This window comes from Eleginops maclovinus, chromosome 20, assembly GCF_036324505.1.
Source record: "Eleginops maclovinus isolate JMC-PN-2008 ecotype Puerto Natales chromosome 20, JC_Emac_rtc_rv5, whole genome shotgun sequence".
NCBI lineage: Eukaryota > Metazoa > Chordata > Actinopteri > Perciformes > Eleginopidae > Eleginops > Eleginops maclovinus.
This window is the reverse complement of record NC_086368.1, coordinates 9,013,017-9,033,170: the sequence shown is the minus strand read 5'-3', so window position 1 is coordinate 9,033,170 and position 20,154 is coordinate 9,013,017. Positions and strand designations below refer to the sequence as shown.

General features: G+C 40.4%; 1 protein-coding gene across 2 annotated transcripts in view; it reads left to right on the top strand.

The window, feature by feature from the left end:
- LOC134882897 (membrane-associated guanylate kinase, WW and PDZ domain-containing protein 3-like) overlaps positions 1–20,154 on the top strand; it is a 135,943-nt gene that overhangs the window by 67,842 nt on the left and 47,947 nt on the right. For both annotated transcript variants that reach the window (XM_063910908.1, XM_063910910.1), the window contains exon 2: positions 14,752–14,868. In XM_063910908.1, the coding sequence (XP_063766978.1) occupies positions 14,752–14,868 (117 nt within the window). The remainder of the gene's footprint in view (positions 1–14,751; positions 14,869–20,154) is intronic.

Sequence of the window (20,154 nt, the reverse complement as noted above, 5' to 3'; positions counted from 1 at the left end):
AAATAATTGTTCAGTCATTGGCTCCAGCTGTTTTCTCTTAGTCACTTCTATGTCTTTAAATAGATTTTGGACCAATTTGAGAACAGACACATTAATTTTTCATTATTTACAATGTAGATTCATTGACTAATTGATGCGTCTCAGAATAAAGTGTACTGATAAGCACTAATGCATATATTCTTCTTTGCTTACTGACATGATCTGCAGTTTTGCAGAAATACGTTGTAGAGCATTGAAATGCAGCAATAAATAATGTATTGGACGATAAGTTGGATATTTACCTTTTCCAAGCCTACTATTTAATATGTGGTATCCACAGGAAATGTTCAGTTTCTGTCATCCTTGATAGTAAAGCTTTGTGATGCGGTTTGAAAAATTGAAAAACATCTTTTTCGCAGCTCTTTGGGAGTTAGCTTGAAGTTCAGGCCAAAAATATGATTTATCTCGGTTATATTGGTTTTATATTCTGAGCTTGTTGGGACATTATACGGTTGTTTGCACCGAAGCTGTTCATGTTCATCATGAGACCTTTATAGTTATGAACCTGCAAGATTATTAACAGGTTACCGAACGCACCTGAGCCAAGTTGTCATGGAGCTGTCATGGGGACACCGCTTACAGCTTCTCCTCTCGTGCCCTCCTCACGTGTTACCTCCTCTGACTTTGAACTCCAGTCTTGGCCGACTGTCCTTATTGTGTGTCCGAAAGCTAACCTTCCCCCGAAGCCACGGGCATGTCAAAGCTTACCCTCCAACGCTTTTCTCCATTGACTTCTCGCCCAGGAAGTGTCAACACATCTGGCAGAAATCCCTCGGCCCCTGCAGCAGACTCTCTCCTAATCTGGCCTGTCTCACTTCTCCATTCTTGTCACCCTTTAAAGCCACTGGTGCAGGTTACCTGGATTTCTGAGATCCTGATCCTGCTTTCCTTACCTTTTTGTTACCTTCCTCTGATCTCTCTTTTCTCCCTTTGGCTCTCCACTTTTCTTCTGTTTTGTGATCTTGTTTGCTTATTACAGTATCCATGCCGAGGGTAGTTGAATAGAACAAGTCTCAAGGGTTTGTTCACCCAGATTAGTTTTAAAAACAATATTTGCCAACTTACCTCTAGAGGAATAGAGATAGTTTTGGTTGCTATTCAAATTGATATGTCCTTTTTAAAGCAAAAAATATGGTTTCAGCTCCTCAAATGTAATTATTTGCTGCTTTTGTTAGTCATATATACGGTGGCCGACAGGTGCAAAACCATTAGGAGGCCTTAAACATTTTAATCAGGACAAATGCACTGAATGCAAATATATACATATATCTAAAAACACAAATGTGCCAAAACACTTGCTAATGAAGAAACACCGTCACCAACTTCACAGCACAATGTGCAGCATTTAGAAAACATTCATAAACTTGACGAAACATGCGCAGCGTTGAAAAAAGTGATGCACACAGCTGGGAGCGCAGCACTTTTGTTGATGATAGGGGATTAAAAAGTCGGTCTGTCACTGTCACAGAAAACCTACCCACATTTTATTGGCTTATTTTAACAAATTGATCGCATGCTTCCTCTGATATTAGAAGAGGGGAAGAAGTTCTCAAAAGTTAAATGTTAAAACTGAAGAAGCCATGGAAAACTTTGCCTAAAAACTCTGAAATATTTGATCATTATCAACACGTTTTTGCAGTTGATACAGAAACCGCCCCTTACCTAGATGTCCCTCTCCCATACCTGTCCTCATAGTTGCTAAGCAATACAGATTTGCTGTGTCCCTACCTGAATATATACATACGTTATACAAGCAAAATTTCTTGGTTCACAGAAACATTTTTTCGGAGAGACACCAACAGAGCCTCCATACCTTAGCTCTCAAAATCCTGAAATCCCTCAAACTCGCTCAGCCTTGTGCCAATTAGGCATTCATCCTGTTTCCAACGGTTTCCCTGCAGACTCCCCAGCTGAAAACGGTAGTTATAGCCAATATGGCCTCCTGATGAGGGTGAGCAGTTAAACCCCGTCTGCAGATACATAAACACCCCTCCGCAGTTTAATCTGCAGCAGCTGTTTTCAACTGTGTGACGGGTTTCACCCTCACATTGCTTCTCTGTGTGTGTAACATGTTGGCATTTTGCCCGCACGTCGTTCATACTTAGAAAGTGCACGAGGTCATGCTCTCGACAAATGCATCATCATAATTTGTGTGGAAGACTAAGGAGGAAATCAGATGTCATAATAGTTAGCATTGAACATTAATATGAATGAAACCAAAATGACGGCAGTTTATAACATAAAGCCAAAAGGCCTGTCAAATAGCTGTGTTGCACTTCAGTTGTTTCCCCTGTGTCAAAGCTGATGTAATCTGTGTCCTGTCATAAACATGGGGATGTATTCTGTGCTGTGTCCTTTATTACTTACTTTGTTATAAATGGCTCTCTGGGCCCTCTCAGTCAGCAGGATTAGAGCCCAGGATTAAGATTCTGCACCATGAGTGAGTGGGTGTGCAGCCAGCCAGGAGAGTTATTGGAATTGCCGTCATTATCCTCTGGATATCTCATCATGAACTTCTCACCTCAGTGCTCCTTTGGCGCTACATTACGCTGCATTTGCTCCATGCACACAGCTGCGCAACATTAAATGTACAGATGTTTGCTGAAGTATTGTTTTTTCACTTACTCCTCTTCTGTAAACGATCTAAAGTTTTCTCTGAAGCAAAAGCAACTTGTGTAGTTATCCACAGGATGATGACAGTTAATTACAGAGAGAAATATAAATGGCTATAAAATTGCAATCAAATCAACCGAGCAATATACTGCACGTATAGTGTACTGCCTATAATGTGGTTTGCAGCGTGGTGCTTTTAAATTGTGTTCCTCAACCGGTGCTGTTGCAGTAAATACGTTTGATAATAATATATATATATATATAATGGTTTTATAGTAAATATATGATGAGGATTGAGTGTTGTCCTTAAATCTACAGTTTAAAATATGTTTCATATTTACAAAATGTTTAACTAAAACCTGACACATTGTATTTTATAGAAAAAAAGGCATTTCCCAAATGCTCGTTATAACATTTGTAAACAACCTCTATGACCGTTGTGTGATACAACTTTCAAACTAGGCAGCACTGATCCCATATCAATCAAATGTACGTACCTTAATTGCATATTTCTCACCTGAAGTTTTTTCAGAAACAAGTGTAGGGGTGCTTTTTAGTTCACATTAAAACATTTCCGTTTTCAATTCACGTGTGTTTTGGTATTGGGTTCTTTATATTTTTGAAAATGTTTAAGAAGAAAAAATAGGCCAGGCATTAACAGAATTTAACATATCGGAGTTCAGAGTGGGGATTGACATTGTCAGATATCCACAGCTCTGATTGGTTGTTTAGTTACAGTTCCAACAAATTTGACAAAAGGTTATTGTTGGTCATTAAATATTCAAATGCAACGCTATTAACATCTCTTTGCTCATTCTTAAAAAGGGTTAAAGATAAAGGAGCAGTTTGACCTGTTTGCCTCAAAACTGCTATTACAGCAATGTCAGAAGACCTTTTTGTGTACGTGAGAAAGATGGTCTATATACAGTCGCTGTCAAGGACTGTTGAGTAACGCTGGACGCTGAGAGTTTGTGTATTGAAGTTCAAAAGTGTGTGTGCTTTGTGCTCTCTTAGCACAATGCACTTTAATATAATGCCCTGTTGCCCTCAGGATGCTCTTTGCACACTCAACAATAAAATGCATGGTATTGAAGGCGATGGACTGGCATTTCAGGCGGCACGGAAACGTCGACCCTTCGCCTTCCACAAGAAGCTGCGATGATAAAAGAGAGGGTCGTAGAGGAGCTTTAGCCCGGAGAGGAGAATTAGGCGGTGAGCTGCACCTTTTGTTCACCGCTGAGTCTTTGCATCACGACAAACCAGTGAGATTGACTTGTCCTTCGGTCCAGACCTTGGAAAGTTACTTTTAGAGATGGCACACTGCAATGATCAACAGAATAGAGGTGTAGAGAGTGACACACGTCCTCACACACTCTTTGCTCTGGCACACACACCGTCTTGTCTCTCTTCCTTCCTCTGCAAAATCTGGCAAGGCTGCTGCTGTCTGAAAACAACGAGCATAGCACATCTCATCAGCACAGCAACAATTACGCTTCTATTTCTAGCTTATCTTTTCTTGGGTGTGCGTGTCGTTGAATTAATAATATGATCCTCTTTTGTCAATCTGTCAGTCACTTAAACACCTCACAGAGAGATAGAGAAGCAGTGAAACAGATCTAGATATTTCCCCGATTCCCGTCCTCTGCTCTGCGACGGCTTGCACGAAGCACTTTGTAGTCTGACTCCTATCTGCTGCCACCGAGGAAGATGCCTAGCCAATATTTCTCTCATCATTCTCTGACGGCTGGCAGTGTTAATGGCAAAGCTGCCGACTACCGCACTCAACAGCCATCTTTGGTTGTGAATGACTCAGCCCCTTTTGCCCATTGTAGACTCATTAAATATCAAAAGGAATGCCTGATGCTCGGTGACAATGCACATAATTTGTTTAATAACAGCCTTTAAAGTGGTCCTTAGTGAAGCCTTTTTAAGGTCTCCCTGCTCAGTGTCTGCTAACAGGTTTCCCTGCAAGAGATACATGTGCTAACGGTTTGTCGGTTTGACATTTAAAAAGGAAAAGCAGACTGCGCCATCAGGTCTGAAGCAGATTTAAGCCAGATTAGGATCCTTTACTCTTTTCTTGTTACTGACTGGCTGAGCAAGTTTGGCGCCTTCCACCTCATTTCAGCAGCAAATACGATCTCTATCTTAAGTTTTTTTCTCCAGCTCTCAATAATTAAATACGTCTAGCCGAGTTCTTGCTTCACGAAAAACATGACTTCACTTTTATGCAGACATGATTTGACAACAAGTTTGGGATTAGACAGACCTTCCCACTAGCGTAGAGGAACACAGCTCACTTAAATCACATTTGTTTCCTGGATATTACTTGAGACCTTGTTTCTCTCTCGCAGGAACAGTGTTTGCGTGCATTTGTGCTAGATGTAGTTTTGCATGTGAAACAGGTAGGAGTGGTGAGATGGAGTGAATAAGGAATGCACGCATTTACACCGATGGCTTCCAAAGAGGAGTGGAGAGGATGCATCTGACTAAAGGAAAAAGCTTGGATTTTAAAAAAAGATTATTGAATCAAACAATTAACAAACAATAGTGCTGTGATTCCAGAGAGAGTCAAATCCCAGATAAAGCCTGTGAGTTGTTTAAAACCTCTGACAGGTTAATTGCATTATGCATTACAATACCATGCTAGCAAATGAAATATTCAAACAACTATCAGATGGATAGCATTTAAAATATTGAAATACATTCATGTCACCTGCAGGATAAATCCTACCGACTTTGGTGATTCCCAAACCATTCCCCTACAGCCATTATGAGGGGGAAATGTGTGTATTGACTGAAATTTGAATTATTGTAACAATGTTGTAACACTTGGTATTGATAATCAGGGTTTATTGTTACCTGTTTCCTGATCATTTCTATATTCCATAACTTCTCATCCAACAGTTGGTCAAACTTTTCACGTTTTTCCTTTAGTGTTTAGTTTAAATCGCCAAATCTAGCATGCTGCCAAGCTAATCTATGGTGGCAAACATGGTAAAGACATAACATCTACTACACATCAGCAAAACAGCATTATATATGGCTGATATATGAATAAAGATCAAAGCTAAATACTGAAATCAGCATTAAAAAGCCACTAGCATGGCTGTAGAATCTTTGTTGTTAGCTTGCACAAGCTAACGATAAATGTTGAAATAGATCTGCTAAGTTGACTAATCGTTGACGGCAACTGTTTTCATAATTGATTACTCATTATTTAAACACTCAAATTTGGAGTTTACCAAACGTGTCCTATATTATCAATCATACTATCATATCATATTGGTTTCAATTTAGTTTTAATGTTAAGGCAAATGAAATGTATTGTTAGCCGCAGCTCTGTGGAAATGTTGGCTCATATTGTTGCTAGCTTGCCCAATTGTGTCCCCTGTTAATAGAAACTCAGCTGATTTACATATCAGGAAGTGTGTCCACGAACTCAGTGATGAGCAAAGTTCAGTTTTTGCTCCATGTGCTGTAAACGTTGGTTGGATGGTCAAATGCTGTTGTATAATGAGGTTTTGCAGACATGTTGTCTTAGGAAGATTCTAAGTGAGGTCCCACATGGGATTTAAAGTGTTTGTGTGCCTGTGTCTGCGACTTAATTCTGCAGCTGTCTCCTTATGCACAGACCACATTAATGATTGAACAGAAGCATGGGCCATAGACTGCTCATTAAACAGAGAGAGAAGACTAGAGAAAGAAATGTGAAGTGTAGAGGATGCAGACGGTGGAGGAGTATGAGACAGCAAAAAGAGAAAAATGAAGATTGGAGAAACTTAAAAGTGAAGATACGCAAAATTGAGCAAGGACATGACTCAGCACCTGCAGGGCAACACTGCTCCTTCCTCTCACCACATCTTCTCACACTTTCTTCCTCCTTCCTTTTCTCTATCCTCTCCCCCCACCTTTGTCTCTTTGGGACTTCTTCTATCGCCTCACATTATCACAGCGGCTCTGGCACTCCTGCTGTTGATGCTCTAATTCGCACACACCTCCTCGCCCCCACCTCCGCCGTTCTGCTGAGTTGGGCCGATGTCGCCTTTACCTCACAGCGGAAGGTCATCCCTCCATCTCCTGAGTGGTGATGGACAGAAGGGAGGAGGGAGAGAGAGAGAGAGAAGAGAGCATATGGTTAGTTAACTTTAATGTGGAAGCAGATGTCTCTCTGTGTACTGTGTTTGTGAGATCAGTGGGCTGGAAATGTATCATGCTATGATCATACGAAGGGATATTTGTAGTCTTTATTGACAGGGGAGCTGGGGCTCTGACCTACGTGGCTTGAAAAGGGTTTTCATTTTTCCACTGTGGCCTTTGTTATGATGAAAGAGAATTTAAGTAGTCACATAATCCAATTAATTTCAGATTATTTCTCTTGCAAAATTGTTTTACTGATGTTGTTTGGACGTCATTTGCAGTCTCGAGGAATATTGTAATTAAAGGTGCAACACTTCCCTTTCTACACACTGTGTACAAACTGCCATTGTGTGTGTTTGTGTGTTCCATAAAGATGCACAGCCAGAATTAATTGAACAATGCGTTGGAATAATGTACCTTAATTTGCTGCAAGTCATGCCAACATCAAATAGTCTACCACAACAAACATAATCACCTTTTCTTTTTGAATTTTTTTAATGTTTTTCTTTTAAGCCGCTTACGCAAGACCTCTGCCCCACTGCTAAAATTATGTTAAATGACAGAGGGAGTTTCGGGCATGTGAGACCACGGCCTGTTTAACTTTGCATAGCTCTGTAGCAAGCCAAGCAGACAGACTGAAAACACAGCTACACAGTTACCCATCAGGGAAGTTGCTCCTTTCATCTAATGCACATCCTCCAGCCGTTAAAACACACCCTCATGCCAGTTATATAAGTGAGGAGATTTCAACAGAGGCTACTGGATGAGGTGTGAGATTATAACCCAGGCTTATGGCACTCCACTCAAAGTCTTTGCTTCCCTCAGCAGAGTCAGCGGGATGCCCTGTGATCCCAGTGACGCGTCTGAAAAATTGAGCGGAGGTTTTGCTCTAAAGGTGCCCTGGGGCTATTCTAACTCCAAAAAAATAGGAATCTGCAAGGTTAGAGCAGGATATAGAAGAGGTCTCGGTGTGAAGGTCGGGGGAAGTGTGGTGTTATTGCTTTCAGAAGAGTGATGGCAGACCAACCAGAAGTCTTGCAGGTGTGGCTGCCTTAGTCACAGGGTTTGACTGAGTGCCACTTTGGGAAGAGGAGAGCCTGATGAAGAGGATGTGGTGACTGGTCATACACCACATGATGGATGGAGAGGGAGACTGTAGCATCTGCCATGCCTGCCAGCATAGGCGAAGCAGAGCTTTAGAGAGAGGGGTTTAAAAGCAGAGTGTACAGTAAGAAACAATCTCAGAAAGTAGAACAAAGTTTAACTTAAAAAGACAGAATAGATCAAAACAACTCAAAGTGAAGCTCTCCTGATATATGGGGTAATACTGTGGCTCAAAATCTTTCAATAATGGACTGAAACTAATATATACACACAAACAGAACAATAATTGTGGATCTTACAGCAGCGATTGACACATGTACTAGGCTTTTGTATTAGCTGATGAATAACATACTTGCAACAAACACATGCACATCTCTTATTCCCTTTTTTCCCCTTTTTGCGCAAAGTTACTAACAGTATCTGACCATTCTGAATAATAAATATCAGCTCCTTCCAATCTGTTATTGAAGCCATGATTGGGTTATCAATGCTCTATTACCTAATAAAAGTATATTTTTTCTTTTTCGATATTGTGACAATCTTCCCGAAATTCATATATGAGAGTTGCATCATCGATCTATGAGACTGCTTTATATAAGATAGTGGCAGTAAGACATGAGCTTCTACTTTAGTTGTTTTCTCTTTTAGATATATATTAAATATAGCTATTCATTATTACAAATTGGGTGTTTTTTGCATCCTTTGATTTTGACAACTGGGAATTACTTTTATAAAATACACAAATATGTAAGATTATGCGTTTCTTAGCAAAAAATGAATATCTGATTTTGGCTAATGCTGCAATTTCCAACCAGACAAACCAACATACTTCATCATGTTGATAAACAATGGTATACAGATCCAATATCAGCATAAATCAATCAAGCTCACAACTTTGTACACAATGGTATATTCAACCACTGTTTCAGCACTTTGGAAACTATCTTGTTGTTTATGACTTTATATTGAATGACTGTTTGAATTAGTCATATTGCACACAGCTTTGAAGCTATTTGTTATATTTAAAGCTGCAAGACTCGACAACTCAGCCTGATTTGGTATTGAGAAATCTCCACAGATTACCACTGTATGTTTAAATAAAGTTTGAAAACTGTCCCATCATGAAAAATGACAGCATCAGCCCAAAAGTTACATATGTTTTAACTAACTCATATGTAGAGACAAAACCCTCTAGTGGGCATATGATTCATATCCATCAGAAGCAATGCAAGGAGTATTGTCACTTTGACAGGGGGCCACTAAGTCTGCACAGGCAGGACACTGACTGCTGTACCTGTCTCGTTCACTACTGACAGCAAACATTGGTTTATTTTACCCGTGACCACAATATTAGTTATGTTATATTTACATAAAGGATTCTCTAGGTTGTCTGGAGGACTTGTTGACATATGTGTGCTCAGTAGTACATTTGTATTTCCAACAGACAAAAAGGTCAGGTAGGGTTCAAAAATATTGTCGCTTTTTATGAAGAATATTATGACAGATCTGTTTCCCTCGACCTAAAACTGACACAATAAATATTTTGAGATTAAAGCCAGGTCGTGTTTCAGCTATGTGTCTGGAAGTCCGTGGGGTATCTATTAGAATAGAAAAGAAAGGAAGGTGTTCAGTCTAATAAATGTGAGTGACAGAGATTGCAATCTTTCCATACACATTCCAAGCACGTATACCCAGTGAATGTCCAAATGTCTTTGAGCAACATGTGTAGAATTTCTGACCTTTTAGTTTTTCTTTAAATTGACCAAATCCACTGAAAAAGGTGTCAGTGAACAGCTTCAGACCTGACGACATACTCTCTATTCAGAAGGCTGTTAATTAAGTGACTGTCAGATAACAGAGATAATGACCTCCCTGTGGACCTCCCACATGCCTGAGGGAGACTGCCTGAGAAGGAAATGTCGCAATACACACAAGGCGTTGGCTCACATGTCACCGTGTTTGGAAAAAAGACCCTTGCACAACCTTTTGTATCGAAGGACCATTTAAAGGTGCTAATTTTCAGGTCTCATTTTTGTGTTTTGTGCCTCTTCTACAGTATAACATGTCTCCATGCTTTAATGATCCAAAAGGTCTTTATTTTTCTCATACTGCCTGTGCTGCAGCACCTCTTTTCACCCTCTGTCTGAAACCAGAGCCCAGTCTGCTCTGATTGGCGGGCTTTCCGGCTCTGTTGTGATTGGTCGACAGCTTAGAGATGCCCAGCCCTCTAGCCTATCACGTACTATGTGTTTGAGTGCTAACCAAGAGAAGCATGAGTGTTACATAGTGATGTCACTATGTTAAAGAATTAAATAAAGGAGTCCAATGAGGGTATTTCAGGCAGGGGGGGAGTGTGTCGGAGAGAAACTCCCTCTGGAGGGAGCTTTGGGTTTTTAGTCTTTGCAGACCATTTACATGCACCAAAGCCTACATACCACACTACAGGACATTTTTAAAAAACATAATAGTACAATGTACAATTTACAGTATATAAAGCTACAGCTTGCAGATGTAGCTTGGCGTAAAGAGTGGAATTAGTTGAAGTCACTCTTCCATAAATAAATAGTCTCAACATGGAAATAAACAGATTTCACTGATGCCGCTTATGAAAGATTCGATTTTTTCCATCTTCTCATTGCTTGCGGCGATCTTGATACCTCAGTTTAAAAATAGCATGATGTTTTTTCAGTGTTTTGATCTTATGTAATCATTTTCACAAAGTGATTGAGTGCATTTTCAAAATAACATTCCCTTTAAACGGCTGCTTGACATGTGCTTGAGTGTGAGGGAGAGTTATGTCTTGGGCTCGGAGTGTTAATCTTATTCTGCAGCTTCTGAGTGAGGTGTTCGTCGAAGTGAAGATGTCGCTTCAGCGGGGGTGCCAGCCACTGCTTCTGTCGCTGCAGATATTTTCTCTAAGCCTCCATTTTTTTTTTTTAGAAGAGGAGCACTGCCGATGCCAGGTGAAATGGCAACATGGTGTTGAAGGATTCCCGTGGGTGACCCTGCCCTTTATGTCACATTCCCTGCCGTCACTTCATGAAAAAATGACAAGGAAGTAGAGGATGGTGGGTGATCTTTGGCTGAGGTCGGTGTAAAGCAACAGTTTCATTTCAAGGGAACCGGTCTTTTGGTTGGACTTATCTCATCCAATTTGGAGGAAGTCTGAGAATATAGCTCAGGAGATAGGTGACAGGAAGTAAATTAGGGATCATTTTCTGCCATCACATTCAGTACAGTCTCAGTGGAACTAAATGAATAATGAAAAAAGTAAAAGTTAAGAAAGAAAAGATTATTTAAGTGTGTGAGAAATTAGATCAAAACCCTGTCTTTTGGTTTTCTCTTCTCATCGTCTCTCTTCCTGGCGGGCTGTAGTGTAGTGAGTAGATTGTCGACGGGGCACAATAAAGCCCATTGAGTCCCTGTTACAGAAAAATGAGGCTTGCTACAATAGCCGTGTTATCTGTGGGAAGGGGGAATGAGGGACTCTGATGTGACAGCCTCACTAACACACTCTGACAGGACCAGGGAGCCACAAAGGCCACACTGTAGCACTCTGATGTTATGGCAATGAGCAGATCGGACCAATATGTGTGTGTCTGTGTGTGTATTTCATTTGCCCAGTGAAGTGTGGCTGAGCATGCTTGCTCTACTGTCTTATACAGTCAGGCCACACCTGATAGTTCAAATGTACAGCCAGAAACATTCACTGTTGAGGACCGTTGGCTTCTGCTTGAAGCGTGACGCACGAATGGTAGTGAGATACAAAGAGTTCTTGACGACTGCAAGAAGATGTTACAACTCTTTCATCATCACAGAGAGAGTTTCATCATCACAAATGCACGTTTTAGCCTACAATTAAAGGTTCAATGTGTGGAGGAATATAGGATGTGATTGGTGGGAAAAGATCAGCGGGAGAAGATCACAAACTTGTAAAGTTAGGCATTTGTAAAGCCCAGTACTTTATGCTCTGTCTCAGTTTACTGGCCCAATACCAATGATTGCATGACCTAGCCTGAAGAAGACAATACAAATAGCTAATAATAAAATCCTTGCATTTGGGAGAATAAACATAATGGCACTGAAATAAATATTCAAAGGATTGCATGATATAGCAGAGCACTTGCAAATTTGTGTCCATGCAAACAAAATGGAAACAGGCAGCTGTAAGTCATGCATTTGACAGATTTTATCCACGGTACACTTATCTCCGGTGCTCTTGCTGTTGACAAACTATATTGACAGCGAATATATGCCTCAATTCATTTAGAAACAAACTTTTTTGAATACCCCGCTGAATGATTCATCACTAGCTGAAAGCATACGGAGCATGTACTTTTGTGAGATGGCCATGTTCCCCTATTTATTCCCTGGTGTGTGAGCTGAATTCGAACTAAAAAGGATATTCTTGGACAGTTTTGTGATGATTTTGTCAGATCGGGCCTTGGTTCCCTAGTCTCAGTCTGTTTGTCTGCTAGAGCAGCTGTGATGCAGCCCTCTTTGGAGAGGCGAACGGAACAGGGAGCAACCTTTTTATTCTGAAAAGCCAGGCCCGCTGGGAGGAGTGTCCCTAAAACAGCCTCAAATGGCAAGGCCTGTGGACACGAGGCGCATTTTGATGTGAGTAAACAGCACCCTCTAAAACTTTGAGCAATATCAGTAGTACTCACAATAAAAGTATGTGCTGTCACAATAATGGCGTGTGTTGTTTTTTCTGTCAGGAGTTGAGCATGAAAAGAGGATTTAAGAGGTTGAGGAAACTAGCTGACATATCCCAGTGCTCATCATTATTCAATCATCTCTCCGTAGTCAAGTACATTTCCTCTCTCTATTAGCTCATACAGTACGGCTACAGTAGTGCGATCTCATCTCTAGTCCAGCTGTTTGGCATAGCGATGCACAGAGGAATCGTGCAGAGCGGAGTTTGGTCTGTGTGTGCAACTGGGAGGGAAAGAGAGACTGGGGAGAGAAAAAGGGGAAAAGATGATTACATCTCTGTAGTCAGACTGTTTCAAGCCTACTCTCCCCCCCGTCTGTCAAAATGAGGCTGACACTGAAACTGAGGGCAGGCAGACACCGCAGATCTCTTTCCTGTTTTCAAAACTCCTCATCATGTTCTTTCACAGAGAAACTTTTTTCCCTGCTTGTGTATGACGACTCTGAAGTCTTCAGCTGCCTCAAACTTTGTGTGAACTTGCTTTCGTTTTTACAAAGGCTTCTGGGAGTTGAGAGCAAAGGCGATATCGTTTCAGATTTTCTTATGAAAATCTCCTGCCGCCTCACTTTTGAGGTTGAGGCATCGCGCATCTTTGGTGAAAAGTTTCAAGGCTTATGTGAGATTGTTGGAACTGTTAAGACAGTGGAGCGTTTTGAATCCATCATCCGTCACTTTGGATTTCAGATTTGTTTCTTCAGAAGAAAGGAGGCAGTAATGACAGTGAATTCAGCCCAGTCCAGTTGGTTTGCTTTTTAGAAAAGCATTCCCGTACAGCATGTTCTTCCTTTTCCTCAACACATTTAAAGTGTTTCTAGGCCAAATATCCTTCTGTTAGCTACTTCATACCACAAAGGTTAATCCATCCTCATATGATGGATTTAATCGAGGATATCAGATTTTAAGAATCTGTTTAACCTTCGCCCTCAACTACAATTTCGTCACATTGATCCAAATGGAATTAAAAGGTGACTCAACAAAGATTTGAGCCCTCAGCTAGACCAAACAGCTGGACATGCATACTGTGCATACAGGAGTATAGTCTGTGTATAATGCTGTGGATGATATTGTAAATCAGTGAAGACCTTGTTTGCCTAGACAAATATTGTGATCAATGTAAGTTTTGATTTGATCCGAAGGGCTTTCAGATTATTTCATTTATTTGACCTGCTTAAGAGTACAAATATCACATAATCTGAGAAAACACACCTGCACCCAGAGCAACACATTTTTCATTAGAATGGAGATTAATATGGTTTTACTGGATAACTGTGACCCAGTTAAACCGACCCCTGCACTGTCATACACATGAGGTGAAAGGAAAACCAGCCTTTAATATTGCCTCATGAAACTAAATGTATCTGAACTTATATTTATTAGGTAATTATGTAAAAATTCAATTAAAGGGGCCATATGATGCTCATTTTCAGTTTCATATTTGTATTTTGCGACATGTTTACATGCTTTAATAATCAAAAAGCTCTTTATTTTTCTCATACTGCCTGTGCTGCAGCACCTCTTTTCACCCTCTGTCTGAAACCAGAGCCCTGTCTGCTCTGATTGATTAGCACGACGGCTCTGTTAAGATTGGTCAACCTTTAGAGATGTCCTGCCTCGTCGTCTTGGCAGAGCATTTAAATGCACAAAAACCTATATACCACACTGCAGGAAAGTGAAACCCCCAAAACCGCATAACCACATTACTCCTTGAGATTAAAGTACAGTTTTATTCCTGGTATTGTACACGGATGTTTTGTGTCCTGGGTCTTGTTTTATTACATGAACATCTATTTTTCAGAATTGTGTGCAAAATGTATAACGCTGCAAACACATAATTATTGCAATTATTTAACCAGTGGTTCATAAACTCAATCACTATTGTGTTACCTTCAATCTTTGAGCCACATTAATGATAATGATACTTATTATACTAAGCACTCAATTTCGGTGGAAAACACCCGACAATTAACATCTATGAAAGTGTATCTGTTTTGTAGAGAAACAGTTCGGTTCTGTGGCATCGACCACTTTGTATGGGTACATGTCACTTGGATGGATTTCCTTTTAGGTGTAAACACTACAGAGAGAGCACTGCCATGTTTTTATTGACCCCCTCTCTTCCTCTGCTTCTGTTTCTGCAGGTAAAGTATTGAACACGGACCTGCGCCACTACCTCAGCCTGCAGTTTCAGAAGGGCTCACTGGACCACAAGCTCCAGCAGATCATACGGGACAACCTCTACCTACGCACCATCCCCTGTAAGTACTCAATGTAGGCTTGTAATGCATAGCTCCCATTCACTGCACTCCAAAGGATCCTCGAGCACAAAGCAAGCCATCAGCGCACAGTGTAACCTACTTTCAGTGCATATGTGTTTTTATCTCAAGCATCTTATGGGAACAATGAGGATGTTCTGCATGCGTCACACAGCTGCCCATCCAACCCACTAGATGCAGCGTTCCCTTTCTGTTACGCTACACAGGACTGTATAGACACACACATGCTCACTGCTCTCACGCATCATCCTCTTACAGCTATCTGTCACACACACATTTCACCATAGCAACCCAACCAAGGACATTTCTCTAACCATAACTTATTTACTTCTGTGCCGTATCACCACAAGTGATCAAAGCCATATTATTTCCATAAATAACTCTTTTCCCTGCGGTGCTGTGCTTCCCCTCGCTGACTCTCTGCTCAGTGGGGCCATCACCAACTATTATTCTATGCTGTAAACACTAATGGACTGTTAAATGAAGAGGGTGGTACTGCGGACTGCCAAGACCCACTGCAAACAACAGCAGCTGTATTCGTTTTCAGAATAACGATAATTCAAAACCTAATGGAAACGTTCAATTAATATAAAAACTGTTGGTATTTTATTTTATTTTATTTTGCAAAACAGCTGTTGATCTAAGAGTCTGTATAATTGCTGCATAACATATATTTGGAGCTGATAAGTGGTGCTTTTACCATGCAGACAAAAAAACACTTTATCCGTTAAATATCTTTCCATCACTTTCCCCAAAAAAAACACATTTTACGCAACAGCTAGTATTTTCTTGCTTTCATGAGCTGGAGTATTGTGATCTTTAAAATGAAAGCATGAAAATTACCAAAATTAGAGTGTCACGGCTATTAAAAGGGGTAAATTAATATCCTGATTTAGGTTTGTGTGGGTTGCAGGAATGCAGGTTATTTGCCGTTTGCAATTACATTTTTTTGAAGAGGCAACCCCCCTCCCCCCCAACTAATCAGCATCTGTCTGTGTATGAATGGAGTATAAATTAAAGAAGCAGCAAAGATGATTATCATCTCGAAAAAGACTAAGTAATTCCTATTCCATTTATCATAAGGGGCTGAACGACTAACTGAATTAAAGACGTCTCCTCTCATGTTTCTTCTGCTGTTTAAAGAGACAGTGCTCAGATGACTTTTGGAAGTAAAATTGCATTAACAGGGGACAAGAGTATGACGCAGTATCTGTAATCCTGTGAAGATGTTCACACAGATATTTTTTTGGCCTCAATATTTCCCACGTCCTATTGAGGAGTGACTCTGCTCAGAGGAGCACCATAATTGTATTCAAGGTCTTAGTCACATGCAGAGCGACTGCTCCTCAGGCGATGACAGACTCTCAGGCACAGACCTGTCACAAACAAGCAGCATCTCTGCTCCCAGCTCCCCAAAGGCTGGAAGTTGTTGTCTGTCTTGTTCAGAAAAGTCACACTGTCACAAGTGAGACAACTTTTAAGGAAGTCAGCAGCTTACCTTTCATGTATATTTCATTTCCTCCTTTTTGTTTTAGAAGAGGAGAAATCTTTCCTACCCTCCAGCCCCGCTACTTTATCTTTTTCTGTTTCCTTTACTCTCCGTCTTTCTTTCACATACATGTCACTCCTGTTCTGAGCTATAGTTGTTTCCTTGGCCACTGAGGTCAACGTGATTTGCAATTGAATGATTCTTTTCAAGCTCTGTTGCACTGAGAGTACCTCAGGTCAGTTATAGTGGATGGACAAAAGATGATTATAGAGCTTTACAGAACTCATTAGTGATTTCACTCCAAAGGACAGCCAGGTCTGTCTTGCAGGCTTCTTTTCTCCTCACACACACACACACACACACACACACACACACACACACACACACACACACACACACACACACACACACACACACACACACACACACACACACACACACACACACACATACTGTGACGAGTACAGCTTGGCCGTCTTTCACAATCCTCTTTATTGGCCAATGTGAACACATACGTGGAGGTTGACTCTATACAGCAAACACCATCCTTTATCTATAGATGCTTGACATTGAACAACTCAAAGACATTTTTTCTCGTCCTTCACCATTCTCTCTGCCAATCTGCTTCAGCACGTTGTGTAGAGTAAATGTGTTTTTTTTATTATTTCTGGTCTAGTTCCAACGATGCTAACAGTTTAATGAATCTGTTGACCTCTATGCCTCAAAGTCAGGACTTTGGATGGGTATTGATGCGATTGTATTGACACTGAGGCCATTTTTCTTATCGGTCCAATTCTTTGTAGATTCCCTTAATGAGACATGATATATTTTCTGTGTGGAAAGGACTAGGCATATAGGGTTTCAGCGTAAAATAGAACAGGTCCAAGATAGTTGGTGCAAGTGTGCTGCATCACAGGCATTATGAGAAAAATAAAGATGTTTTTGAACATTAAAGCATGGATATATGTCACAGTAGAGGCACAAAATAAAAATATGGACCTGAAAATGAGCGTAATATGTCCTCTTTATAGGTTTATAGGTGAAGAGTGATTGTGTTATCACTGTAAAGCTAAATAACTTTTATTGTATTCCGTTAAATTCTTCCCTAGAAATATCATACGAGTCAGGACCGACATGGATGTAATCTACAACTTTTGGCGGCAGAGGCATACAACGCAAGACTCTAACTCTAGTTTTCATGGACAATAGTGTCGGTTGTTGAGGTTTTACGGCCCAAACAACCATTCATCATCTGCAGTCGGTGGGCTCGCTGCATGAGTGTGACTCTCTAATCCCGGGGTTGAATTACTGTCTTAATGAGCAAGAGAGCAGGACTCGCACAGAGACGGCACCTCCATCATTCACCCTCTCGCTCTCAGCCTCCCATCATTCACCCACTCCGTTTCACTTGCACTCTTTCTCTGTACCAATTAGTCTTGCCTGCTTATTTTTTACTTGCCATGTTTATTTATTTTATTACTTTATTCAGGCTTTCTTCATATTTTCAAGGTTGATCCAGGTTGCATGTCAGGAATAGAATAGAACATTTAGAAAAGAAAAATCCAAACAAAATAATAAAAGAAAATCTAAGCTACAAGGTTACTACTTGCGTATGTAACTCCCGTTATCGGGTTCATCAAAAAGGTCCACATATAGATTTCACTTAATTAAAAGCAGTTGTGGCTTCCAGATTAAGCCTTCCTTCAATTTATTTAAATTCTAAATAAAAAACCTATATTGACTTTGGACACTTTTATAATGTATGTATTGAACTAGAATACATTTCTTTTTTTGTTTGTTTTATTGAATATTTTAACTATAATTGTAATACTTTTTATGTATGTGTAATGCCTGTTATTATTCTGCTGTGACAAATAAAACACCAATTTGAGATAAGTAAAGTGTATCTAATCTAATCCCATTAACATACAGTATGCACATATTTCCTCTCCAATATTTATTATGTTAACAAATTGCAAAGTGCATTGTTATTATCAGACAATACTAATCTTTACATGCACTTTTAGGTATGTTTCTATTTCTGCAGATACTGTATCTCTCCAGACTAACATTAACCACAGTGCATTGCAGCCACAAGACAAGCTGCATGTTGAAGCTCGTGTGCTGTTTTTACTCCTAAAACTCCCTCTCCTGCTCTCACTGCAGTTATTTTTGCTTTTAGAGCTTCACCCTCTAAACGTGCTTTACATGTTTGACTCCTCATCTTTTTGGCACTGAATCTAGAGAAATAATTTTTCCTTTGTGGGAAATCAATACTCTGGGTAGAATAATATAAGGTAGGTTGAGGGAATAGTGGCGCACCATAAAATTGCAATTTAACACACAGAACAATTGTTTCAATGTGTCGAACATCACATATTGAAAATAATGAGCATATTCAAGGGTGGATTTATACTCCAAATGTGTGTGACAGTCAGGCAGACAGCATGAGGATTAGCAGAGGCGGTTTGTGTCCCTGTGCCAATGGACCACTTCACTTAACTACCAACCACACTGCTGTACTCTCATACAACTGCAGCTCATCTGTGCTGTCTTGTTTGTGTGTCCAACCAACACCACAGGGTCAGTTCTGCTGAACACCAGCACTTTTGGACTCTATTTTTTGGCAAGTTTTGAAACCTAATTGAAACCGAGAAAGACAGGCATTGAGTGTGGTCTGTAACAGAGGGTTAGGAGAGAAAAGTGAGGAGCAGAGGGACAAAGAGATCAAGCTCTGCAAAGTCTGTGTGTGTTAAATCCCCACGTCTCCTTCACTGGATCTTGGGTCTCATTTGGACTCTTACGGAAAAGCTGGGGGAGGCTCTCGAGAGCTGTGGAGAGGACAAAAGTGGGAGGATTTTCTATAAGGACAGAAAGCTCAGGGTCACACGTAGTCCATCGTCTCCCCGCTGATATTAAAGATGGACAGAGTTTGATCTCACAAAAAACATACTTATCACTCACACACTCGCACACAGCAGGGATGGATTGGTAAACACCACATTTCAGTATGCTTCGTTGTAACCATTTTAGGGAGAATGCTCCTTCTCCTCCCTCTACCCCTCAATGATATTGTAGGATAAAAGAATAATGGTAGCAGGTTGATGTGTAAGTAGTTTTGTATTTCTTGTTAAAAGGTAAAAGCTAAACTCTGTTATAACGGGACAATGGTAGAGTAAGCCACATGGCAGGGCTTGCCTCAGTATCTTAAAACTGAACACTTCACAAAAGGACTAGGCTTTGTAATGATCTGCTTTCTTCTCTTCCTTCCTCTCCCTTTCTCGCTTTCAGCAGTAAAGCCCTAAGCCCTCTTTTTTTTGGAGGAACCAACATAAAACTATGCATGAAATCACCATGTTAAATTTATGGCCCGCCATTTCTGACTGACTTCCTCTGATGTTTAAGTCTTGACATCCTCTCAGTGCAGACGGTTTGAAAAATAGGTCTCAGGCAGCCCACAGCCGCGAGACCTTACACAATTTAAGTGACAATTTGTTTCACTCTCGGAAAGACAGACACACACAGAGACACGTGTAAACACATGGCTGTGACAACTGTTCATGGACATTTGACCTTTTGGGAATTACAGCTTCGGAAGAAATTAAGAGACCACCCAAATTGTTTTTAAATCTTTATCTCTACATGCATGGCAACCATTCCAGTGTCTGTTGAATTCCAACACAGAGAAAATTGTCAGTAGTTTATAGAATACAATAAAATTTTGAAAAAATAATTTAACTCAAAGACATATCTATAAATAATAAAACCAGAGAACCTGA